Raw genomic sequence first — 27,467 nt, 5'->3', positions numbered from 1 at the left:
CGGGTTGCTTGTAACTCAGGAACTGCCTGAAAATATTTGGCAACTGCTCCTCTTAACAACACTTGTAGCCTCCTTGGGTTCTAGAAAGTCTGCCACCTCCTTGCCTCCACTTGTCTAGACTCACTCATAGAATCACAGAATAGCAGAGCTGGAAGGGGCCAGGAAAGCCACCGGGTCCAACCCCCTGCTGTTGCAGGACACCAGTTTATACCATCCCACTCAGATGGCTGTCCAGTTTCTTTCTGAATGTCACTAGTGTGGGAGAGCCCACCACCCCTCTAGGCAGCTGGTTCCACTGTTGTATTGCTCTGACAGTGAGGAAGCTTTTCCTGATGTCCAGCCTGAATCTGGGCTGTCACAGCTTGAACTGATTATTCCGTGTCCTACATTCTGGCAACAGCAAGAAGAGAACTTGACCTTCCTCTTTGTGGCAGCCTTTGAGGTACTTATAGAGGGATACCATGTCCCCCTCAGTCTTCTCTTCTTAAGGCTGAACGTGCCCAGTTCTCTCAGTCTTTCCTCATAAGGCAGCATTTCCAAATCCTGGATCATTTTTGCTGCCCTCCCCTGGGCCCTTTCTAATTCACCTGCATCTTTCTTAAATCTTGGTGCCCAAAACTGGACACAGTATTCCAGGTGAGGTCTGACTAGTGAAGAGTATAGAGGAACTACTACTTCTCGTGATTTGGAAGTAATAGTTCTGTTAATGCATCCCAAAATACGATTGCCCTTTTGGCGGCTGCATCACCTTGTTGGCTCATGTTTAGCCTATTGTCCATAATTACTCTGAGATCTTTTTCAGTTCTGTTGAGCCACATATTCCTCATCTTGTACCAATGCATTTGGTTTCTTTTTCCTAGATGAAGGACTTGGCACTTGTCCTTACTGAATCTCATTCTGTTGCTCTCAGCCCAGTGTTCAAGTTTATCAAGATCACCCTGGATCTTCATTTTGTCTTCTAGGGTGTTTGCCTTTCCACCCAGTTTTGTAACATCTGCAAATCTGATGATCTTTCCTTGTGCTTCCTCATCTAAATCATTAATAAAGATGTTGAAGAGCACTGGGCCCAGGACTGAATCCTATGACACCAAACTAATTACCTCCATCCAATTTGAGAAGATGCCATTGGTGGGCATTCTGTGTCCAATTTAGCAGCCAATTTTGAAACCACCTAATAGTTTTTCCATCTAGTCGTTTTTGCTAATTTGCATATTAGAATGTCATGTGGCACTATGTCGAAAGCTTTGCTAAAGTCTAGGTAGATTATGACCACAGTGTTCCCTTTGTCCATTTGAGAGTCAAAAATGGGATTAAAAATGAGATTAAATTAGTCTGACAGGATTTATTTTTGATAAATCCATGCTGGCTTCTATTAATCTCTCATCACTTGCTCCCTTGTTGCCTTAGAACAAAACCTCACCAGAAGCCACTTGAACATCTGATTCTCCTGGTTCCATCCTTCCAGCAGAAGAACCACCCAGAGAACTGCCTTGGTTAAGGAAAGTATATAAACCAAATAAAGAAAGAAGGGAATGGCTACTAGCATGCTCATGAGCTGCTGAATAGATATAAACTAATACATAAATAAAATATGTCTAATTCTGGGAAGAAAAGTCAACAATGCATTCTGTGCTACTTTTTGGCTTAGAGCAATCCATATAGGATGTAAACAAATAACTTGTTAAGTACCAGGATAAATGCAATTTCCTATCCATCATCATCATGCATTTTAAAATAAATACATAATAATACCCAAGTAAGGAGGGCAAGTGTGGAGGGCATTTTGAAAGGATTTGGCATTTTGGATCAATACGGATCGGGCTGATGATGCTCTTTCAATATAACAGGTTCCCTTCAGATATTATGAACACTTTAGTATATTGCAGCAAATTTTCCAGAAGTTAATGAATAAGTTCAGATTTGCCCAAACCACCCCTAGAGGTGGGACAAGACTCAACAACATCAATTCTGGTCCACTAATGAATGCTTCTATACTTATTATCAGAGCAATGGTGTAGGCTGCTGAGGTTGTGCTACAAAGGTTCATGGGATATATGCCTACAGTAGGTGAGAGACAAGGAAGAAAGAAGCCACAACAAGTCATAGAGCACCTGATCATATGTTGTGGGGGAATGTGAACTGGCAAACTAACAACCTGACGGAGGTGAGAGTCTCTGTCGGAAAGCATTTGGAATGCAGTATGATCGATTAACTGCATTGTTATCAGATGCTATGTTTGTAATGTTTTGTGAGCCGCCCCGAGGCTTCGGTGAATGGGGCGACATAGACATTTTCTAAATAAATAAATAAAATAAATAAATAAATAAATAAAGTTTATTGTCTTTGCTGTCTTCATTGTATTTTGTTACCCAGCATGGTTCCTTTTCTTTTCTTTTCTTTTTTTGATGAGCTGAAAGCTAAACATTGCAATAGCTGTTCAGTCACTAAGCTTCATGCCTTGTTAATTCTGCCTGTGAATACTGCTATGAACAACACAGAATAAATTGAACCTTTTTGAGAACTGTTTATAACTTTGTTTCATCAAGCTTTACTGAGCTTGGAGGTTGTCAGTTTTAGCACCTTCTGTTTTGTTTTTCACATGTAATAAAACCAATTGCTTTGGTGCCATGCTGTTTTAAATTACCATTTTCGATACTATGTTTGAGAGTCATTTCCCTGATAAAGTGAGATACAAAAGTCAAATAAAATGAATGAAATGAAACAAAATTAGAGATGGCACTGAATAGATTCAAGATTCATGGGTGAGTCTCTAGAATAAGTTGGTCCAAAATGTTTCAGAGCTAGGTCCAAGCACCCTACACCAGAAGTCCTGCACTGAACCATTATTATGGGGCCCTACTTTGCATTTGTATCCTGCACAAAGCCTGACTCTCTAGAGCAGTGATGGCAAACCTTTTAGAGATTGAGTGCCCAAACTGCAACTCAGAACCCACTTATTTATCACAAAGTGCCAACACTGCAATTAAACCTGAATTCGCTGACCACCAGCACAAGGGGGCAATGTTCCACTGACCACCAGCTTTTGCCAGGCCCTGAAAAAGGCATCTGAGCATATTTCCTACCTTTCCTACCTTCTGCTAAAATCACAGTCCAAACAAATCCCTGGCAGCTCACTGACTGGCCATGTGAAAGCTTGGCGAGTCGTGGCTAATGAGAGATGTCATTGCCTGGTGCCCTTAATCTTTCCAAATATGCAAATGGATGCTGGGGTGATCACATGTCAACAGAGAGAGCTCTACATGCCCCTTCCGGCATGTGTGCCATAGGTTCGCCATCACTGCTCTAGAGTATTTCAAGGGGAGAGGCAGGGTCAAGAAGGGGGTGGTCCTGTTGAAAATGTTTGAGCTAGTCCCTTCCCTCTGGTTCCAAAACTCAAAACAATCCTTTGAAGTGCAGTTCTTTTCTTGAGATTCCACAGATAACAGAACAGTTTGAGCTCTAAATAGCCTTCTATCAAAGCTGAAGAGAAAAACCTTTGGATATGTGAAGAGTTGAAGCCAAACTGGAAACTCCCCCTTGGTCCTTCCCTTCCAGAAAGCTTCTGGCTCCACCTGCAAGGTGCCTCTCCCTTGCAGTGCAAGTGGTGAACCTCCTCCAGTTTAGCAGCTCATTTCCCAGATGCCTCCTCACTGGATCAAGGACTGGGTCTCTCATCTCCTCCCCCTCCCCTCCTGAAAATCCTTCCTCCCCTTGCAAAACAGGCCGATTCTCATGCTCGGCCTGAGAAACTTCAATAGGCCCAGTGGAAGGAGTTTCAAAGGCTTCCACCCCGTTTGGAATCCAACTACGACTTGATAAAAGGTCTGACTTGACAAAAGATCTAACATTTACACAAGTCTGTCTAGTAATCCCCTGAATTATACAGCTTCAAGAAGCTTGGCTACCATTCCCAGACTTCTAACAAGCTAACAGCTACCATGTTCAGAGTTGCAGGCAGCATTAAAAGGAGTCTGAAAGGTGAGGTGTTCTATAGGAAGGAACCCTCAGATAGTTAGATGAAGCTCCAATACAAGGGGTTAACCCTGCAGAGGACTTAAGTCAAACAGCTTGCTGAAATTCAGAGCCTCAGCCTCCAGTTACAGGATCGCAGAATATAGTAACTCAATTCTGATCAGCAATACAGCTTTTATTTATTAATTCATTCACTGGTCCTTCCAAGATTTCCAGGAGTATTCCATGTTTTTTGTAACTTCTGCTATTGGATGGCATAAAAATGAAATAAATCTAGTTTTAGAATCCTTTACATAGATTATGTAAAATGTTTTGAACACTTTCCCCTGCACAGAGAGAGAGTCCTTTTTCAAAATGGTCAGCTTAATAGCTCTGTAAAGAAATGTGACACAGATATATTTTGTAAACTGGACATTTTGGAAAATAACCTTTTTTATATATAACGGCTAACCTGCCAAACCAGGCAACTTTCAGATCGGATCCTCATCTGGGTAGCAAGTCAGGAAGGGGTAGACCATGTAGGGCTAGATATGGGTGAGAAGCTATCAGCCCCCCAGCCTTGCTGTGACACCGCTGGATCTAGCCCACAATGGCTCCCCCTCACCCACGCAGCAACACATCCAAATGACGGGCAAGCAACCTTTCATAGGCCAATCTATTTGCCATTGCTTAGGCAGGGGAGGAATGGGATGTGGAGAGAGGAAGGATGGCCTTCAGCCATGCCCAGCACAACTGCCTGTGCCAGGATAGAGAGCGCGCATGGGATTTCCTTTGCGAATGCTGTCCTCAAGGTAAAAATTAGATAGATCTGCATCCCTGGGCCAGATCAGACCACTTGTTTAAGCAGTGTCATCTGTTCTCAAAGGACTTAGCCTTGTTATTAACTGGCCTTAATGGGAACATCTGTTTCCTCTTGATTAGTGCTTGATGGATGGCATTGCACTTAGGAGTTGGCATGTTGCTTTCACAAATATGAAACTAGCCCATCAAATCAATCCCTTTTGCGTGGGCAAAATGCATCTTCAGTTTTGTGCAAGAAAATGCATAGCTTGCTGGCTGGCTGGCTGGCTAAACCTAAAGCCCACGGTGTCAAAATTAAGCCACTAGAAATGTAAAAGCGATAAAATAATTGCTTCTTGTCTTCCGCAGCTGTCCTTTGGATTATGATGCATGAGGGGGAGAAAACCTGGATTAAGATACTAAGTTTTCATTCTTGTTTGACCCATGGCAGTGTTAAAAAAGCTCCAGGTATTCTGAAACTTCAGCAACTAAGAAACTAATTATTCCCTCACTGTGGTATTTCTGAAAATATGTTAACTTTTTACTATCTTGGTTTTTACTACTCAGTTATACCATCTCCTTAGGAACAAAAGAACATGTTTTGCGGTGTGATCCTATTTCCCCACAGGAGAAACATACAAGCCTGCAAAACTTGAAGGTGTGCAGGCATCCAATGGCAAGAGCAAGGCATGGGCTCAGTCTTTGTAGTTCTAACTCTGAGATCACATTATCTTAGAGCTGGGCCTTTGAGGGAGTCGGTACCTCCCCAGATCATTTTGGAAGGCCACCAGATTGCATTCTCACATTCTTAACTGGCCATGTTTGCTCTAATGACTTTCTCCAAGGCTAATCAAGGCTAATAAGTAATAACTTGTCTAGCTATGAGAGCTGAAGTCCAGCTTCCCTGCCCATAAAGCTGAATACCATTGACTACAGTTTGTCATCTTATTGTCACCCTATTTAGATATCACCCTATTTAGATGAGAGGCCACAATCCTTCTCTGAGGTAGAGGTCATCTGAACTTTTCATGGCAACCTTTCTGTGAAGAAACTGAGGTAAATGTTTGATAGATACATTCTGCTTCAATGACAAAAGAATGGGATGAGCTAATGACAGAAGGAAAACATGCCCTTTACTTGAGGGCTATGCCGAAGGAGATTTTTAATGAAACTACATTATTCTGGCAAAAGGGTGGTTACTGTTATTACTAGGAGCTGAAAACAAAGCAGGTTTCTGTCCTTGTAGCTAGGAAGGCAGAATGAAATTTATACCATCTGATTGGACAAGAGCCACACTTTCTAAGGATGCCCATTGATCCTACGTCTACACAGAGATGGGCTGATAGAAAGCTGGCCTCACCAAGCCACTTGGTTGGAGGGTTCAGACCAGAATGAATATAAGGAGCCATGGAAAGTCTATAAGTGGAGTTAGTGTAGAAAGCTACCTGAAGAAGAGTAGCCAGGAAGCATCTTCCTGAAAGTCCAGGAAGGCTGAAGGAAACAACAGCCAGAAAACATAGACTGGGAAGCTGAGCTGAGAGGATGTGAGACAGAAGCTGAGGAGGGGCTGCAAGCAAGGAGATCAAGGCTGCTGGAGCAGCCTTTGGAGGAAAGAGCTAAAGTCTGAGTGACTGCAGGCGGTGGTGCTTGGAAGGCAGGAGCCGCTCTGGACCAAACTGAAGGTTCAAGGAAGACTGGTGAACAACGGCCTGCAAGTTCTAGTCTGTTGGCAGACATGACCAGAGAGGAGTCTCCTTTGCAAGCCCTCATAGCCAGGCCTTTAAGCTTACTGAGGTGGAGCTTCATAGGGAAATTGGGTTAAGGTTAGTTAGAGGTAGGAAATGGGGCAACTCACACTGACTGGTGGTCAAAGTAACTACTGAAACTCAGTTTAAAAGCAGTAACAACATTCTTTCTCATTAATTCTCTATTATACCGTTGTCACATATATTATACATTTGTTTAGTTTCTTGGTACCACAGTTCTGTTTCGTCTCCTGCCTAATGACCAGTTATTTCATAAGAAGAGATGGGTTTTAAATAAATTAAGTTACATTAAGTGTAACTTAATGGTGACAGGAAGGAATTGCCCAGTGTGGGCAGTAAGTGGGCGCTTGAGGACAGAGGCCGGATTGCCCTAGTACCGATGCTCTGTCATAAGGAGAAGTTTGCTGCAGGCTACAAGCCCCAGGTATCTCTAGCTATCATGACCAATGGCTATGTTTGCTTGCTTGCTTATTTATTTATGAAATTTGTACAAAAGCTGCCCATTAGCATCATGCTATGTTGGCTGTGTATAATGAAGAGTTGAAGTCCAATGCATCTGGAAGGCACCAGGCTGGGGAAGGCTGTTGTATGGCTTAATTAGATAAAATAGGCATTTAGCTATTTGATGGATAAATACTGAACACAGCCATGTTTTCCAACAGACAAATAACAAGTCTATTAATATGCATGCAAACATATGAAGGGAGCTGCATGCATATGCAGCTTAACAACAGGAAAGGAAATATGAAAAAATATCTGCCATATGGATTTTGCTGGAAAACACTTTCAGGTTTTAAAAAATTCTTTAAAGCCATTAGAATTGTTAATCACCAACCCTACTGCCTAATACATATATTTAGTTTTGCAGCCTTTGTCCCACAAAAGCTTTTATTATATAAATCCAGTATAAACTGTTGGCATTTTAAAAGCTGTGATACCTGCACAGATTTGGACTCCCTGCAATTGGTAACATCACCAAGATAACAGGGCTATAAATACAGCTGTCTCCCCCACCCCCACAGCAGGGGAACCTGTGCCTTTATCATTTCTGCCTGACAGGCAAAAATTTAACAAGTGAAGCTTTTTCTATCCACAGACGTTTCACCTGCTAAATCTGATCAAGCTAAACTGATCAAGCAGCAATTTAAGTGGTACAGAAACAAGGGTGTACATAGCCAACAAGATTTACCTCAGATTCCAGCTCCATTTTTTGGAAAGCAGCCTAATGAGTGTTCAGTCATTTCAGTAAAAGCACAATTTGCCTCAGTGCTGCATGAGAAGCAACATTTAAAAATTAGAAGCTTCATGCCTCCAATTGATTATCACTGGAAATCAAAACATTGCTGTAACTTTAACAGAACTAAATGAAATTTCTAGGCATACAAGACCTTTCTGAGGGGATGAAATCTGCCAAGCATCAGAAAAATTGGGGGTTGTACTATGCACCTTATTGTTAAAAAAAATAACCAACCTCCTTATACTGTTTGGTAGGAAAACAATAGAGATGGCCTTTGGTAAGGAACCTAACACATTACAGAAGGAAGAGTACAGGGGCTTTTGTGCTAAGCAGCATCAAAGTTGAATTTATGATGGGAAGGAAACTAAAAGGGATTCACTACACACATGCAACCACAACACTAGCCCTGTGGTTGTGTGTTCAATGAAAGGCAAACAGCATTGGCGTACCTAAGTGGACTAGCCTGGAAGAGCACAGGGAAGCATGGACTTAGGACAGGGGACTGTGAAGTTGCAAGACATATTGGCTGGAAGCATAGCAGAGCAGGATGGAAACAACTGGCCCCCCGAAGTTCTTCAAAGCATTCTGGCTCAGATGAGCCAGAGCAAGAGAAGAGAGTCTAGAAAACCCTAATGCAAGACTCAGCTTCCCTGTCCTGCAAAGTGCTATGACTGGGCAACCTCTCTAGAACACTTGCTGTGACTGGGAGATGGACCTCTGAGTCATTCAGCTCCTCCCTCTTCCCTCATCTCAGTCATCTTTGGGAAAGAGAGAGCACAGTGGCCACTTTCTGCAGTCACTGAACGTGCCAACGCTGCCCCAAGGCTTTGGGAAAATCTAGATTCAGTACTGATTACAATGAAGGTAATCCTGCTTCACCTCCACAGATCTCTCAGAAGTACCATGATTTGAACAGAGATTCAGCTGAGTCAGAAGCTTGTCGCTAAGAGGGGTGTGATAGAAGAAGTTGGTTCATCCAAGCAAAGTATTCAGAACAACTCGTTCCTCCGCATTATTATTATTATTATTATTATTATTATTATTACATTTTTATACTGCCCATAGCCAAGGCTCTCTAGGCAGTTGACAGCAATAATCATAGAATCATACTCTCAAGTCACCCATCCCAATTCTGACCAGGCCTGACCCTGCTTAGCTTCCCAGATTAGGCAGGATCAGGCACTTCAGGCTACACAGAAGCAGCCCTGGCCAAATGTTGTGCTGTTAGTCACATAGTGACCAGCTATCCCAGGCCGGATCATCCGAAGGGCCATACTGTTCGCTAGGTTGATTGGGTAGCATATAGCAGAGCTGGACAGAGTTTTTAACTTAAGAGTATCTGGGCACGGTCCCAATCCAGATGGAGACCAGCATGCCCTGGAAAGGAGAGTTCAACCTCCTTCCACATGCAATTTCCAAGAGGAGATTTTTTTAAAACTCACTCTCTTTTTTAAAAGAAAAAAGATTTTTCTTCAAAACCAAACACACCCCACCCAGAGAAGCTGTGGTGCAATTTCATGAGGAAAAAAGTCAGGGGGATTTAATCCTCTTTCCCAGGTATGTGCTGGCCCCAATCTCAATTGGGGCCACACTCAGTTATACTGAAGTAAATCAAGCTATTAAGCTCTACTCCACGCTACACAATTAATATAGAACACAGTTAGGCCTTAAGCTGGTGCCAATGCTCCCCAAATCCAATTTTATTGACAAGGATGTTCCCAGTGGCCTTCTGCCTTTCGCTGCTGTGCACGAGGCTTGCAACTTGTCACAAGAAAAGTTGCATCAGTGTGCTGGAACTCCTCTTTCTGCACATAAAGCTCTGTTCTCCTGTGCTAAATCTAGTCTCCCTAGAAAAGTTATAGTAATCTGCAAAATATCATCCAAAGGATGTAAGGATAGAGTGGTGATACTCGGAAGAGCAAAATCCTTCACTGAACATTCTTGGGATGGAACCCTGATGGTCAAGCCAGTGAAGGCAAAGCCCTGTTTGGGCTACCTGCAAGTAAGCTCAGCAGGTCTGTCTCAAAACTACAACCAAGAGACAAGAAAACAACATACGCACAAGCCTCAGGTATCCCCTCTGCTCACTTCTGTTTAGTATGTTACTATGAATGTTGCAGAAAACCCAGCTTAGCTGCCTACTTTGATTTCATTTATTATTATGTTTATGCATATCTGTAGGGATTAGACCCACTTCTCCTACACGACAGCCTTTTCATGATTGTTTCCTCAATCTGAATTATAACTGGAAGAGGTGCCAAGATCAGAATTCTTTACTGAAATGCCAAAGTGAGCAGGTCCAGTGATAGGCCAAGGAGCCAGGGAGAACTAGACCACATCTGGTTTTGTGATAAACCCTGTTGAACAAGTGTAGATCAGATCAAAAGGGCAAACCAACAAGTAGCATCAGATGTTCCCACCAATTGGCCCACAAGCAGCATGAAGCATCCCAAAGGTGCAGCCAACTCCTTTTTGTTGGGAAGAGGGGAGAGGGATTCAGTTTGGAATCAATTTCTTATCCTTAAACAGCATTTCCCTAATGGCCAGTATTCGAATTTCCCTGGTGACTTCTGAAATACTCCTCTTTCGTACCACAGGGCCAGATTGACAGCAGGACAGATTGACAGAATAATGACCACAGTTAGAAGTGTTTTGTCTTGCTATGCTTGGGAGCAGAGGAAGAAAGAGACCAGCTAATGGCACCACCTTTTTCCCTTTTTGCAAGGAAGTCAAAGTGGTAAGAGAGAGTGACTGGCCCAAAGATATCTAGTATCAAGACCAAGCAAGCACTAGAACCCAGATCTCCCAAGTCTAGTCCAACACTCCAGCCACCTTGAGTTTATGAGTTAAGATTGCATAGGATTGCACTGAAGATCACTTCTTGGGGTTTAGGTTTATTGCTGTGCTTTAAGTAAAGCTGGGGAAAAAAATCAGCTGGGGGGGAATCCAATCTTCTCTGCTTACTCTCAAGTGGCAGCCTTTAATTATATTTCAAATAGAAACTAAGAGAGATGTATGGCATTGTGCATTGCTCCAGTGCTTTCTATTTACAGCCACACTGCTCTTGTAAAATCATATATTACATGGCCAACAATTGTGTCTGACATGTCTTGTTATCATTCATCTCTCTAATCATTCGCTCCTTCCTCTGCTTGGGTCGACAAAGCTTTTTATACCAACTGGCAGTCGTGCAGCAATATCAGAAGCTGTGCAATCCACAGAACTTCCTGTGATCTTGTAAACTGCCCAAGGAGCTGGTAAGTTGATGGGTGGTGTAGAAATGGAATAATTAAACAGTGGGAAGACCCTGCTTCGTGTGGGTTTCTGTAGCCTTTTGCTGGAAGGCTTCTCTGTCTTGATCAAATGGATGCAGGTGACAGAACTGGACCCTGTGACTGGACTCACACAGCATGTTGAGCCACGGTGAGGGTGGTTTAGCATGTCATTTGAGCCTGCTGTGCTTCCCAGGGAGCAGCTTACAAGCCATCCCGAGAAGCCACACCTTTTTGCAGGGTTTCATATACTTCCCATGTCCTGTTGGGTCACTGAAACCTGGACACACAACAGTCAAGCCAAAATATAATACAGCCCCTTGGTGAAAGCAGCAGAAAAGTTGCAGCCCTAGCCAAGAGGCTCTGGTTGCTCCCCTGCTCCCCTGAGGACGCTGGGCATCTCCCTTGGCCTCTGCAGCAGAACAGGTGAGGCTGCTGGGGTCCAGAGCATGCTCCCCATTCAGCCCTTCAGGGCTCGGGGAGGCAGCAAACAGCAGGGGAGCCTCGACTTGGCCTCCCTTCCTTGCGTGGAAGCAAGGCTGAGCAGCTGAATCCCACCACCCCTGCTGCCCCAGCCAAAAGGACTGGGGTGGCAGCAATGATGCAAAGGCACCTGCTCCGCTAGCCTTATCCGGGGAGTAGGGTGGGGGTGTCACTTTCCCCCCAGCCTACTGCTGCACAGACCCGGAAAGTTCCACATCCTTCTCTGCCACATTCTCCTGCTCTTCGCCGCATGTGTGCCTGCCTCCCCACCTCCCCTTGGTAGGGCTGAAGTGTTTTCCTCCAGGACTACCTGAAATAGGCCCACAGGGAAAGTGCTTCCTACGCACGCCCCTTGCTGCACGCTGCCACTACTCAGGGGAACACCCGCTGTGCACAGCCAGAGGAAGGGCTCTAGCAGCTCGAAGCTGGCCTCCGCTGGCCACCACTGCTCAGGGGAGACTTGTGCAGGGAGGGAAGCCTGGAATAGCTGCTCAGAAGTATCAGCTGGGCAGCCTGGAGTAGTGGTCATCCTCACTTTGTTTCTTGCAGTGCTCCTGTGCGGTGCCCCTTGCGATGCCAGTGGGAAGACTGAGGCGGGAAGGGGAAAGGAAAGGAAAGGGGTTCTACAGGGTCCCTCATGTAGCTAATTTTTTATCAAGAAGAGTGACGACCCCAGGCAACTTCAAGCCCAGAGTGGGTGCATAGCCACCCTAGGCTTAAAGTGTCACCCAAACCTGCCCATTGACAGGGTTCACATAACATGCTGGCTTATAAGCTGGGTCTGGCTTGTTGCATTGTTGGAACCCAGCCAGAGTGGTTAACGAGCTTCTCCAGGCTTATTAGCCACCGTGGTTTATTATGCTGTGCATGTACCATTATGACAAATTCTTGCCTGGTAGCACTTCCAGCCACAGTCTCCGCCATGATACAAACCTGTAGTCCCCCAAAGAATACGTCTTTCCACCTCATTCCCCGTTGAAGGTTGCCCCAACATGCAAAGGATAGGCATGTAACTCTGTCCCTCAGTCTACTAATCTCCTCTTGCTTCAAACTGCAAAACTATGCACTGGTTAGAGAAAACTGTCCTTCATGGCTGAAGTTGTTACTACAGGTTTCAATCACCTGTACATATTTAAATTAATTAATGCGCTTTAAAACAAAATAACACTGAGGTACATACCCCTACGGTCATTTTAGTATGGATGCCACGTTTCAGGCACCTAGGCTTCACAGTCATGCTGCACGGACAGTCACAGATCCTTTTTTCTTACTGTAGCTCAAGTGTAGCATCTTTTGAATCTTCCTGTTGGTTTACTTACAATGTTCTGCTCAACGAAGCTGAAGCAGGCAAAATAGACCGTTGTGTAGAATTCTGGAAGCCACGAGAAACATCTAAATATAGCAAGAGAGAAAGCAAGGTGCAAGGAAGCCTGCCCTACATGACCAACCAGCATGGAAGCATATCTCTTTGCATTTGGCTATGCTAAAAGAAGAGAGGCTATGCAGTTTCATCAATGACTGGACATCACAGTTAACTCTTTGTTTAAAGCACAGGTGTCTCCCCGTACATTCTCTTTTGCGCTCCGTCCCCTTGCATCACAAGCTGGTGCACTGTTTTGTAGTATTTTAACAGTCTGTGTTTTATTAGATTTTTATTACTGATCATTGATGTTTTTATCAATCCATTGTTTTGCCTGTGATCTGATGTCCTAATGATTCTTTTGGTGCAAGGATGAGAAAACTTTTGATCCGCTGAGGGCTGCATTCCCGTGGGAGTAATTGGTTGGGGGGCTGCATATCCAGCAGTGGTTAGGGCTACACCCACAGTGGGCAGGATCAAAGTGAAAAGAGTGTGTAGGAGACATCATCTCCCTGTTGACTGGCCTGCTGGGAAAGGCACATATTGCACCAGACAGAGCAGTGGGCATGTGCAAAAGACTTTTACAATTAGACCAAGGGGTGCATGTGGTCCTGTGGAGGCAGATTACCCACCCCTACTTTAGAGACAAGAGACAGGATACAAATGCAAAATAACAAGCCTCCAGTGGGGTAGAGGCAGGGCTATCTCCATTGCACTACCCCTTGTGGAATTCCCTCCCTTGGGAAGCCCAAGACCTCTAGGACAAATACAAACCTCTTCATTCTGGAAACTTTTGCATTCTTTCCTGCTTGCCCCTGCTCCTTTATCCACAACAATTGCTGATGTTATGTTTTATTGGCTAGAAATTAAGATGAATTTCTTTAATCTATTTTAAATGCTTACAAAACACAAGCAACCTTATCATGAGATAAAGTGAGTCAGCCAAGACAGAATCATGAATGCATTTTACTTTGCTAAACATAGAATGAGATTTTTTAAAACCATCCTTGTCATCCCAAAGTGTTGGCTGCAGATTATTCTACTGTGCAAAGCTGAGAATGCAGCCTAGATATGAAATAAGCCCTTACTTGCAGTCACCATTTACCAGAAATCTTAATTATACAAGATTGCATATTTAGTTGTAGCAGATCTGCATAATAGCTTTCTGGAGCTTATCAGAAGAGGAGAAAAAATTCATAAGCAGGAGAAATCGAAACATCTGAAGGAACAACATTTCTAAAGATCTCCCAGAAATGTATCAGTGAAGAAAATGAATTAATGTGCTTGAATACTGTCAAACATAAAAGAAAGAAGCCAACATATAAAATACTGCCACTATGATGCAAACGAACAAAGCCTTAACCCCAGCAATTTCATGACCTAGCCCCCACAGAATAGAATAAGGGCATTCTTCCATTTTCTGTTCAGCTGAAGACAGAGCATCTCTTGTAGCTCCTGAAAGATGTCTAAGGGACAATCCTTATTGCAGTAAACGAAGATTGGTCAATGCTTTAGCTTTTCACTGGGTTTAACCCTAGCTTATAATTACTAGGCTGTTCCTAGGGTAAGTACTAGCAGTAGATTTGGTGGATGTGAACATATGCTGAACCACAAACTGTGCATTAATATGATTGGGAAGCGTTCAGCAGCCATGCCTTCGTCTTGACCATTCCATACTCTTCTAACCACCCCAGGGGACCTTACGAAGTTATTTTTGTTTTCACCTTGGTAAAAGCAGCAAGTGCTTTGCCATGAGCAAAGATTTTTCCACTCAACAGAGTTGAGATGGCTTCTATTGAGGACCACAGCCCACTGGGTCATGATGAGAATGAACATACATGCTGAGGTCAACAACTATCATTCTTTTTTTTTATATGACAATGGCAAATAAAATTCGTTGTTTTAATGAATTTTGGAATTATACTCAAGGATATATATAACCTGCCCTCTGCCCTTCAGCCTCATTGCTCGTAGTTTGAAGGGAGAAATGTCTAACCTATTTAATACATATGAAGTGAATTCATTATACAGTGGTACCTTGGCTCACGAACTTAATCCGTTCCACAACTCTGGCTGTGACCCAAATTGGTCGTAAGCCAAGTCAAATTTCCCCATAAGGTTCAATGTAAATAAGGTTAATCCGTTCTGTAACTATTTTTTTATCAGAAATTTTGAAACAAAGTGACAAAGAACAACAAAGTGACAAAGTACTGTACAGTACAGTGGAGAACACTAACCTAGGTGGTGGGGAGATTAACCTAGGGGACATTGGGGAGAACCTCTTTCAGGGGTTTCCTTTCTTTGTCTCTTAGCTGTGGGTCAATTTTGGTGAAAAATCTGTCTATAGTCACTTGTTTTTTCCTGCGCTGCATAACCCTCCGGAAATGAGAGATCATGTTATTGTTCATCAGATTCAACACTGTTCATTACATTTATGTTGGGGTGGTGCTTCTCAAAGAAACCCTGGCATGGGTGTGCTCTTGCAGGAAAGATGGGCACAATCTTGGCCATCCCCCCCCCCCCACAACCAGCACGATCGCAGCCATCTCCCCATCCCCACCCCCGAGTGGGGAGATGGCCAGGATCACAGTTGCGTTCATGCAGGGAAGATGTGCGTGAACATGGGTGTGCTCCTACAGGAAAGGCGGGTGCAGCACAGCACAACCGCAATAACGCACATCTTCCCTGCATGAACGCGACTGCAATCATAGCCATCTCCCCACTTGGGGGTGAGGGGAGATGGCTGCAATCTTAGTTGCCACCCAAAGTGGAGTTCGTGACCCAAGTCAAAATTTTCATGAAATTTTTGTTCGTGACCCAAGGCGTTCGTGCGCCAAGGTACCAATGTATATGCAATCCTGTTCAATAGTAAACTCAACTGAGTTCAATGGAACTCTGCATTTTATTCATATTTGCCCCACAAATCTAAAACTTCAGCCAGAAGCATTTAGTTTCTTACAGAATCTGTGAGTTAAAGGGGTGCACCAACCAAACCTTTGGTGTGCCAAAGAGGACAGTCATCCCCCTATATTCCTTGCAGATAATGCTTCTGTAAATGACAAAAACTGCCATGTCTATTTTCCCCCAAACACTCGTTTATCTCATGCGGAATCCAAGAAGCCATGGACTGAACCTACATTCTGCCTTTCACCAGATGAAGATGAAGGAACCTCCCATAAGAGGAAGAGCTCTGCTCACAGCAGAACCCTCCACCTGATTTTAAAGATCTCCCTGCCTGCCCCACATCACAGCTCACTCCATCCTGATTCCCTCTGTGGCATTTTCAGAGAGTTGGAGGGGCTGCTCACAGAGGAAAAGGACAAGGAAGTCCACTGCTACCAGCACTATTGATCCATCATAAATCCAGATGCAGCCCATGCCTTAAAATCCACATGCACATCTATACACACATCGCCAGGTGAGCTGATGGCTGCTTGCCTGCTACTATGTGGAGACTCAATTCAGATTGAGATTAGAGATTCAATATACTCAATTGGAACTATCAACAGATTATGTAAATTTCACCTTGTACTCAATTATTCAGCAGCTAGAATATTAGTGTTTTATGCATCCTTTACAAAGCATTCATAATATACAGTTTATAAATCAACAGTCAAAATTTGTTGATGAAATCACTCAAAATCCATTACCAAAGTCAAAAATATTCTTTAGCGTTCTGCCTTCAGCACTAGCCTGTGGACAGCTCCAATTCAAAGCCAATTTAGGAAAACAGACATGACAAAATCCCACATCTTCCCCTTCACATTGAGACGTTATTTTCTTTTTTAAGAAAAGTGCAAAGCAGCCTGGGAATATGCAATCAAGTGCAGAAAAACATTGAGTAACGAGATGCTTAACCTTTTCCCTTCTCATCATTTGCCCATGTAATTCACTCTTCTCCCAGTGATTTTTCACCTGAAAAAGGGCAAGGAGCCACTGCATATTTTCCCCTCTAGACAGATCAGATTGGGGAGGGCATTTTTTGAGCTGAAAATCATCTCTGTGCCTCTGCGGAGACTGTACCTTCTCTACACAGAGCAGCAATCAGCAATATGCAAACACAACTTTTGCTATTCTCTCTCACTCTCTTATAAAAACACAGCCCACATAGCAGAGGAAAGGGCTGTGCCCCATCAAGTCTGGCCAAGTTTCAATATCAATTAGGAAACCAATCAGTTTGATTTGCATTTTCATCTCCACCGTTTTAGTTTTGCCTGTACAGAGCAAATTAAATGGACCACATGCCAGAGACATAGCATCAGTATACAGATATAAGTTTTTGTGATTTTTTGACCCATAATCACAGAGTACTCTGCTCTTGAGACTCCTGGCATCAGACTCTGGACCAAAATACTTATTTCCACAGGAACAACCCTCAACAAAACAATGGCTTGCATTTAGTTCTTTGAATTGCTGCCTAGCTTTCAGGTCTTTCCAATTTCCAAGGTATTTTAAACTGTTCTTTTAAATGCATTGGGAAACATTAACAGAACCCATAAACCAAGGACATCAGTAAAACCCAGCACACCCTCATAAAAGTGCAGCAGCAAAGCAAATAATCAACCTAGCCCAAAAGCCACAGAAAAGAGATGGTCCTGTCGTGACTTTTTGGAAGGAGTAAAGCTGGAGAGTCAGTGTAGAGGAGTGGTTAAGAGCACAGGATTGGGACTCAGGTGATCTGGGTTCTAGTCTCCACTCAGTCATGTAGCCAACTGGGTGGCTGAGCCAATCACAGGGTTGTTGTTGTGGGGTTAAGACTGAGAGCAGGGGGTGGCATAAGTCCCTTTGAGTTCTTTAAAAGCAAAAAAGGCAGGATATAACTCTAATAAAAAATAATTAAATAAAGCTAGGCAAACCTCCCTTGAGAGTAGGCTTACCAAGCTGTGGATCCAGAAGAGAAACATGTATCTTTAGAAACACTGATAAAACAAGACATGGAGTTGCACCTACTTTTACTCACTTCTCCTCTCTTCCTTTCATTCGCAGACCTAGGTTCCTGACAGAGGAACACAGACCTGACTCCCTGTCTGATCAATGCATTTCAAACAAGGATACAGAACCTTAAGCCTGGGGGCGGGGTTCAAATCTAGCCCTCCTGGGACCCCAAATGGCCATGCTCTCTTTCCCTTTCTTTTGTGGTTTCCCAGCTTCTGTGCAATTTCCCCCATTCTAAAATGTCGAAATGCCTCTTAGTTACTTAGTGCAACCACATGGCCACTAGCTGCAATGAAGATGATCACCAGGGTGGTTGGAGACCCAGCTTGAGGGGAGGCCGATAACTCCTATGTCAGTGCGTCTCTTTATTCATTACAACTTCTATTTGAGCTTTAAAGGAGCTCCCATGGTGCTCTATGGTGGCAAACCTGTTTTGGGGATCAAATTCAGCACCATGGAGAGCTCTTATGAAGCCTCGCCCAGAAAAAGCTGCAATTAATCAGAATCCCCATTGACACAGGAAACTTCCCTGCCCAGCTTTCCCCTCAAAAACATGCTCCAAGGTCTGAGTGGCACCCCAGCCTCCAAAGGCCACTCATCAGCCTTTGCAGGCAGCGTTTTTTTCTACATGAGCTGAAGCTCTGATGTTGGTCTGACCTCAAAGCCAGTGTTTCGTGGTCATTCCAGAGGGCAGGGCAGGGCAGGGCGGGGAGGACTACGCTCTATCCCTGTGGAACCTTAGCTTGCTCTCCTTGCAACCTGGGGCAAAAACTTAGACAAAATCAGCCATCTAAATGTTTTGCAGGATGGGAGAAACATTATCGTGACCTTTGCCCCTGCACTCCTTCTGCCTTCGCTAGTGGCACAGAACCCTCCCAAGGCAGTTACACTGGATGCTGCTGCACAAGCTTTAGGCTCACCTGAGCCACCTGAATCCTGGGCTATGGAGAACTCCACCATGGCATGTTGTGGGTGTTTCCCACAGGAGCCCTCCTGCATCGCATGGCTCTGCCATGGCATCATCACAGCATCCCCTCTATTAGGGCACGCTGTTTGTTGGCTTCCCTGCAAGGCTGTTGTCGTCTTTGTTATAAACTAGAGATAGGCATCCTGGTACCTTCCAGACAATTTCTGACTACAAGTCCCATCTCTCCCAGTCAGCATGGCTGATGAACTACATCATATCTGTATAATCTCATTGCTACTACCACCATTTGTTCTGGATTGGTCTGCCATTCTTGTCTGTTCCAGACATGAGCAGCACCAGATAACAGTTCATTTAATTTCAAGTAATGTAATCTCTGGGGATGCAAAATTATTACTATTAATCATCTTCCCCATGCCTCCAGGCTATTAAAAGGCCCGTGTTCCAGTAAATGGCTTGTAGCCTGCTTGTTGCTTGCTATTGTACTTAGCAAGTTTACTCAGCTGGTGAGTCTAGAAATAATCCCTTCGTTAACTGATTGTCTGCAAACAGAGTATTCACACACTTCCTGGCTTAGAAGTTGACAGGCAATCAGAAGCCATCCTGCACTGTCATAGTGGATGAAACGCAGTGGTGATACAGGAGGGGGCAGGCTAGTCATCATTCTGCACCTTACAATTTGAGGCTGACCCTACAGGGCAATGAGCCAATGCGGAATATTTTGGAGCCTCTCCCTCCCTCCCTCCAACATTCCATATTACTAGCTATCCAATATGCACATAAAGTTTTCTATTAGACAGAGCTGCTCATAAATATTCAAGCTAATCATTGGTGCAACACGTGTAGCGGGGCACACTCTAGGCTGGGGGAGAGGGTTTCAACCAGACATAAGGATGGCGACTGAAGGTGGGGACTTTGATTCAGTCCCTTGTTATGGTCAGATCTTTGCCTGTTAAGGTTTAGCCTGATGGTGACTTTCCTTTCTCCATGGGTTTGGAAAGCCTATTAAGATGGTCCACCCTAGAGGCTCGTGCATTCAGAGGGTTTCCAGAAGGCTCCAGAGGGTTTCCCCCCGTGATGGTCCTCTCAAAGCCCGGGTCAATCTGTGGAAATGCACAGTTGACACAATTGCACCTGAGTGCCCTCTCTGCAGTAGAGCTTGTACAGCTCTGTGGAACACCCTCGTGCCAAAAACCATGAACAAAATAGGAGTGCCTATTGGAGGGCGGGAACCTTCTAGGATGCGAGCAAACTCTGGTATACGCCTGTACCTAAGGGCACTGAGAACAGCAAAGAATCTCACTGTCTTTATCCAGTCCTCTAATCTGCCACCAATGGACAATGTTGGGCTTGTCCAGGTCTACTACACATTGGCTCTAAGGACACTGTAGACCAGGGGTCTCAAACTCAACTTACCTGGGGGCCGCTGGAAGTAGAGTCTGGGTGAGGCTGGGCTGCATCAAGCGGTGGTGGTGGGCCGCTCATGCAGAGGCCGGCCCGGGTGCCGCCGGCGCTTTGAGGGCCGCAGGGCCCCTCCCCCGTGCCCCGCCCAGCCTGGCAATTGGCCCGCGGGCCGCGAGTTTGAGACCCCTGGTGTAGACCTTTCTGAGGCCTGAGGAACACATTGGTAGACACGTCCAGAATTGAACGTTTTCCATCTGCTGGGACTTAGTGTTGCAGCAGCTGAATCCAGTGAAGCACTCAGTCTACCGCCTGGTCCAGTTTTCTTGGAGGAGTTTCAGCTGATACAGTTTGAAGGCTCTGAAGAGATGCCGGAACAGGCTCACGTGACCACTTCAACACTGGATCCTTGCTCCAGGTATCTCACTAGTCTCAACGGCTGTAACACTGTTGTCTAAGTACTGGAAGATGCAAAAGAATTTATCCCAGAAGTGTCTGGGGAGTATGTTAATATGGACTTTGGATAGGCCTTCATGCCTTCAAGGGCTACATGGGAACAGCTGGATGCACCAGGGAGTGATAAGTGCCTCCTTGTGAGACAGAGGGATCCCAAGAGCCAGCAGTAAGACTACTTTTGCAGAAATGTTTAACTGTACCTACGATTTAAAGCAACAAAAAGCAAGCCACCAGTGGTGTAGTGGTCAGAGTATTCAACTAGAACTTGGGAGATTTGGGTCCTAGTCCCCACCCGGCCATGAAGCTCTTTGAACATAACAAAGGAGCCATACTGGATCAGCCCAAGGGTCCAGAGTCTAGCAAGTGGATCACAGTAATCCACTAGCTGCTCACAGAATCCCATGAGGGCAACAGCATCCTTCTACCCAAGTTCCCCAGCTAAATGGTGTACACACTTGCTTCTGATACTGAAGATACTATACAGCCATCAGACTAGCAGTCACCAGTAGCCTCCTCCTCCTCCAAGAATGTGTTCAATCTCCTTTTAAAACCATCCAAAGTGGTGCCCTTCAGTACATTTCCCAGAAGTACATTCCATGGTTTAACTGTGAACTATGTGAAATATTTCCTTTTATCTGCCCTGGATCGCCTACCCACCAGCTTTATGAGAAGCCACTGAAGTAGTAATATTTACTTCAGCCGTTTTGATTTTCCATTACATATGCTCAGTCCACATTCTCCAGTAGAACAGAGTTGTCTACTCTTATTTTCAGGTAGGGCCTGACTCAACTCGCTGCGCTGAATCCCTCCTGAGCTCTATGTAAATTTGCAGCGTTCCAAGTTAAAAGGAACTATTAACATCTAAGCTTCCCTTTGGCATAACATCAGCAGCAGAAATCCCACATGCTCCCTAAGCAGATATAAAGTGAACAGAGCAAGAACAACCACGATGCAAAGTACACAACAATCTGTCGAAATATGTATTAAATTGGGCAGATACTTGTTCTGTGTTGCTTGCAGAGACTGAAAGCACCAATGGTGATCTTTTCCCCCCTCGTAAGCGATTGCCTTCCCTTCCCTCCATAGAAACCGATCCACACAACAGAAACTAGATATTTCTCCTTCCCACACATACTCACCTACTCCACCTACTGGGCTGCACAAGTGGTTTTTCTGCACAGTTGGCTGTGCCATGCAATCCACAAGGTGCAAACCAGGGTATCTAAAACTGTTGCAGAAAAATGCTCAGAACGCAAACACTCACATGCAAACTGAGAGTTGCACTACAATTCAGTTCCCCCTGATTTGTCATACCAAAGAGAATGAACCAGCTTTCAAGGCACGGCCTTTTCATTTGAAGGTTGCATGTTGCCAGGGGTCAATTTGGGGCAGGGTGTTCTGACTCTTCTGCCCCATCCACGGTGAGAAATAGGGTGGGTAGGCACATGGGATGGCTCCATTTCAACTGTGGAATCCATTGTGGCACCTTTGCCAGGTCATCCTAACCGCTTTACTGCTTGCTTTGAGATCAGGAGCAAAGACTTTTCTAGATCGTTATCCTTGTGTTTGATTTTTTTGGTGTCCCTCTTGCTTTTTTCAGTCTTTTCAATACGGTTGCTGCTTTTATTGCTATTCAGTTTTTAATTACGGCAATGTTCTATTTTTAACTATAGGTCACCATTAATATCTCATAGAAGAGCACAGTATAACTGTCAAAACTGAAACCAATCTAGTAAATCACAATAGAATAGCAGAGAAGATGGAATTTGTGCAGGTACAGCATTTTGATCTGTGCATTATGAAACAAACCACACCTGTCATTTCCAGCTATTCAAGATATAGGAGTCTCTTTGCTCTTTTGCATCTGGCAACAGACAGACCATAACAGCTCTTTAAAATAGTTTTTATTACCTTTCTCTTCATGTGCTTATCGAAAATAGGCTTTTAAATACTTTCCACTCTAGACAAACACTTCCACTCCTAACTGAAACCAATTCTAGAACTTAAATTCCATTTGCTTCCTAAGGTACATCACATTACTTTAAAAGAAAAAAAATCAATTTCATTAGTTACATGGATCCATGCCTGTTGGCATCCTTTGATAAACTGCAGGTTAATTTTGGTGCACCTCAAATTTCATAAAGAACTCAACTTTTAATCCTTTTAGGCTAGACTTGGCGTCCTCCTTTTCAGAGTTTAAAATATACATAGGGACCCTTTAGGAACTCACAATGATTCCATGGTCTGCACTGGGGTTGTTCTTCTATTTTAAGAGCTACAAACCAACATTCCCCAAGAGGACTTTTTTCCATATCACACTGCAGAAGTGATAGGGCAGGACCACACTTGGTGGACTTCTATTTAACTCCTGAAAGAAGCATTGTCCCATTCCTATAACCAGTGCTTTTTTTGTCATAGAACACACCGGAACGGAGTTCCGGCACCTTTTTTTCAACAGATTTTCCAAGTTTTAAAAGTAACCTTTGAAAATTTGATGTTTGGTCCACGTGGATTTGAATTGCCCTGTCGAGCGTAGCAGCTCGGTGGCAAAATTATTAAAATGGTGCATGCGGGCTGCTTGTATGTTGAGTCCGATGCATGCGTACTTCGTCCGCGCTGGTTGTGATGGCGCTGCTCGGCTTGTGATTGGTCATGTGGTCACGCGCTGAGTGCTTACTGCGGGCAGTGACCATTATGTTTCATTACACAACTGACGTGTGTGGGTGTGTGTACAGTGATTGACTACGTGCGAAAGGTAAATAATTTCATGAGTTCCGGCACCGTTTTTCTTACAAAAAAAGCACTGCCTATAACATCTTCCCTTCAATGCCCAGTGCTTCATTCCACAGCTGGCCCTAAGTATAAAGCCCTTAATAGTTCAGGGGCTTGGAGGACCACATCACCCATTACTGACTATCCCAGCATTTAAGATCAACCAGGAAGGCTTTGCTTGCACTATTCTTGAGCAAGGTGGCCTGTGGGGCTATCGTGCTCAGCATGCCCATTTTGGCCATGGCACACTGACCGTGGAACTCCTTTCCGGCAGCCTCTCAGACTGCTATCACTGTTAGGTAGCAAACTAAAGAGGTTTTTGTTTGTCCAAGCCCTTAGAACATAGACAATGCTCTATTCGCTTTAATTAGTGTGAGGCTGGCTTTATTGTATATTGCATATTCGTGATTTTACAGTCATGATTTAGAGTGTTTATACAGTCTGTGTTATATAGGCCGTTAGCAGTAGTGCAGCATTTCCTGCAGGACTGCTTACACTCATGTGAACTCACTTTATCCCAAGAAATCCCACTCCAAATTATTATTGCTACTACACTGCAGTTATAATCTAGCTTTTTCCTGCTCATGAGGAACCCAGAACAGCTTACATAGCCCCACATCTTCCTCACAACAACCCTGTAAGGTAGCTTCAGCTGAGAGTGAGGACTGGACCAAAGTCACCCAGTGAAGTTCATGGCTGAGTGGGAACTCCAACCCAGATCTCTCAGGTCCCCAGTCCAACACTCCCACCACCACACCGGCTCTCTAATGCCTCTTTTGTTGGCGGTACCGTGGGCAGACATGAGAGAGGTTTTCTTATCAATGGCACTGTGTGGAACGCCACATCAAAGAAAACTCACCCAGCTCACGAGATCACAATTCATCTTCTGAGGTCACAAATGCTTAGGTTCTGCACCCTGTCACTGATTTTACAGATATTAAGAGCTGGAAATCAGCATTATGGAATTTTATCATTAACAAGTTTGTCAGCTCTGAATTCTTAGCTGTTTCCTTTGATCCATGAATAATTTGCTCATTTTCACTTTTGTAATATGAGGGAGTCTCTCTCTGCTATGCTGTGATGACCTAGAGTTATAAAGAACAAAAAATGGACATGGCTTTTATTTATAAATGTATAGGCAGTATGATAGTTTCAAGAAGTGTCTTCACATATATTTTACCTTTTGCTTGAAGTAAGCCTCTGTGTGGAGTTCCTTTAGATCAAACAGAAACATGTACATAAAGGTTGAATCTACACAAAATCTGTCATCATCAGAAGTCCCATCTGTTTCTGTATCTGATCATCTTAGCCTTGTGTGAGCTCAGAAGTGGACTTTTCCCCTCCACAGAGGAATACAGCTGGGGACAAATTATTGATATAAGAAACAGGTCAATTGTTCATTCCCATGTGGATTTTTTTCTTTAAGGGAAAGGCAACTAATGCCTGAGAATGGCTCTTTGAGCATATTTCTACTCCAAAATTCTAGTCTGACCAGGTGAGATGGGAAAGAATTGACATTTTTTGCAAACAAGGTCAAAAAGTCATGCATTTACAAAATGTGTTATGAAAACACCTCCTTTGCTGACCTTCCCCCCCCACCCCCAAAGGACAGTCTTAATGATTGTTCAATCTATTAGGTGCGAATTCACATCCACCTCTTTTCATACACTTGAAGAGCAGTTATTGACTTGTGCTTCAACAACAAGGATTTCCTTCCACAAGACTGACGCAAGCAGTGCTTGACAAGTAATAGTCTGAGCAGCTTTGGATCAGAAGAGGAAGATCAAACTGTGAATCTTGAACATTCTTCAGTAACATTCTTAATCTATATTTGAAGCTGTTCTTTCTTAGCCAAGGGAATCAACACTTTTAAGTTCAAAAAAGCAAGATCATGGATTGTAAACCAGCCAGTCAACCAAACAAACAAAACAGCAGCAGACATCATGACTGCTCAGACCAGTTCTGGTGCATCAATTCAACATCCAAAATCCCATTCAGTTTATTCCATTTAACTCCAAAATAAATTATAATAGTCAAACCAGTGATTCCAGATTCTCACAGCTCAGTTTATTACCCAGAGATTGCAATTTAATGTTTTACTCTTCAAGCCACTAGCTCTAGAATGACTCCATTGACTTGAGCTAACTAATTCGGCATAATGATTTTGTGGTCTCATGGCTCAAGGCTTTGCTCTACAATATGTTCTTGTCATGCTGTCATGGAACTACATCCCTTAAGGATGCTACTGCTTCCAGAGAAAACATTCCCGTCAAGTACATCGAAGCTCTTCCCATTAAATGCAGTCTTCAGCTAAACCTATATGGAAATAGCTCAAGCTCCCCTTAGTGCATGTCACTCTCTAATGCCAGTAAGGCTGTTTTAGCGAAAGCGTTTTGTAATAATACAAATCATTTGAATGAATGCGTTACCCCTGCAGATATTGACATTATTGGGAAAAACCACCCAATGAAAGCAATAAAGTACTGGTGAGACAGGCAAGAAAATGCGTAGCTGTAAGTTCTCCTAGTGTCCAGGGGATGGTGGTTGAGAGCTATAAATATGTGGTCCAGTGCTTTACTACAAATGTAGGGCTGGTGGAAAAAGAAAAATGCAATGTTTGCCCAGGGACAATATCTGGAGCGAAGAGCACTTGATGAATAAGAAAACGTATGATATAGCCAATTAGATGTCAGAGGCCTTATTCCCACAACTAGCATTCAGCTTGTGATGACTGCTTGAGGAAGCAGCATGTTTAGACAGAAAAATGTTCTACAACTCCAAGCAACCCTCTAGCCAGCCAATCTGGGAGAGAGATGCTGGGCTCTGCAGGACTTTCATTCTTTCCAAATGTGCATAGAATTATGTCCTTTAATGTGCCCTGCTGTGCACACCAACTCCCTGGCCATGAGTAGCTGTCACATGCAGGATTCAGGGCCATACGTTTATCTGCTAGGTCATTTAGAAGCCTTTGACTATGCAATCAGAGATGGCCAATGTTGGGCTCCCGAGACACCCACCAATCTACTCCAGACTCCTGGGCAAAGGCCTTCTGCTCTTTGGCACTGGGAGATGCCTTTTATTACAGACACTTTCTACTTCCAGGAGATTCAGTACTGTGGAGCTGACAGTAAACTTGCTACTATTTGTTTTCTGGAGTTATTTTCTTTGGTTCTCTAGGATAGCAGTATCTATATCTGGATATCTAGAATCTGGATATCTTGAATGTATACTGTCTACCTTGTGGTAGTTGTGTATGGCTACAGGCATGCCCACCCAACTCCAAAAATATAACAATCCCAACAAGGGTATCTCTACTTTCTAAACTGTGGGCCACCAAGGTTTCACGTTCCTTTCTCCACCCCAAATCTGTGCTAACCACCACAGCAAAGGATAAGCACTCTGCACATGCTCACATTTATGTAATTATTCCACATATTTATCCAGGGCTAATCCTTGGTATTGTATGAGATTTCTAAAACAAATACACACCCATAGTCTATGCTGTCTGACAGTTTACGGTGGGATCTGCACCCTTCTTGCAGAATACCAAGCTTGGGACGCTTTAGAAAAAGGTCTCTGTAGACTGAGATGCCCTATATGATTAAAAGGGCAGTACGTGAATAGCTGGGCTCCCTCACCAGCCAGACCAGAGGTGCCGCGGGAGAGGCGAGGCGCCCCTGCCCTCTCTTCCCTCCAGCTGCTGATCGTGCCCCCCGCCTTACCTCATCCCCCTGGCCAAACTGCAGCCCCAGGGCGACGAAGTGCTCCACCCGGATGAATCCGTCGGCATCCTCATCACACACGTCGAAGACCTCCTTCAGCTTCCGCAGGAACTGCATCAAATTCGGTGGCTCCCCGACACCGCCGGGCTCCATCGTGCCCTTCGGGGATTAGCTGGACGCCGCCGGCGAGAGGCTTTTCCTCCCCGGCGCAGCAGCCATGATCGTGGGTGGGTGAGCGGGCGGGCGAGCGACCGGCTTCTACTCACGGCTCTTGTGGCCGCCGCCGCCTTCAGCCCGAGCAGCCAACGAATGACGTCAGCAAAGGGAGGAGGGGAGAGGCGGCAAGCCGAGGGGAGGGCGCGGGAGAAGGAAACAATGGGAAGAGG

General features: G+C 44.3%; 1 protein-coding gene across 1 annotated transcript in view; it reads right to left on the bottom strand.

Annotated features, from left to right (window-relative positions):
* The window catches only part of RAB11FIP4 (RAB11 family interacting protein 4), a 200,137-nt gene extending 172,903 nt beyond the window's left edge, over positions 1-27,234 (bottom strand). The window contains exon 1 of the mRNA XM_044422076.1: positions 27,082-27,234. Coding sequence (XP_044278011.1) covers positions 27,082-27,234 — 153 coding nt within the window. The remainder of the gene's footprint in view (positions 1-27,081) is intronic.
* Positions 27,235-27,467: the final 233 nt, after the last annotated feature.

This window comes from Varanus komodoensis, unplaced genomic scaffold (genome assembly GCF_004798865.1).
Source record: "Varanus komodoensis strain SLA01 unplaced genomic scaffold, ASM479886v1 scaffold12, whole genome shotgun sequence".
NCBI lineage: Eukaryota > Metazoa > Chordata > Lepidosauria > Squamata > Varanidae > Varanus > Varanus komodoensis.
Note: the sequence above shows the minus strand (reverse complement) of the source record. Positions and strands in the feature narration are given on the sequence as shown.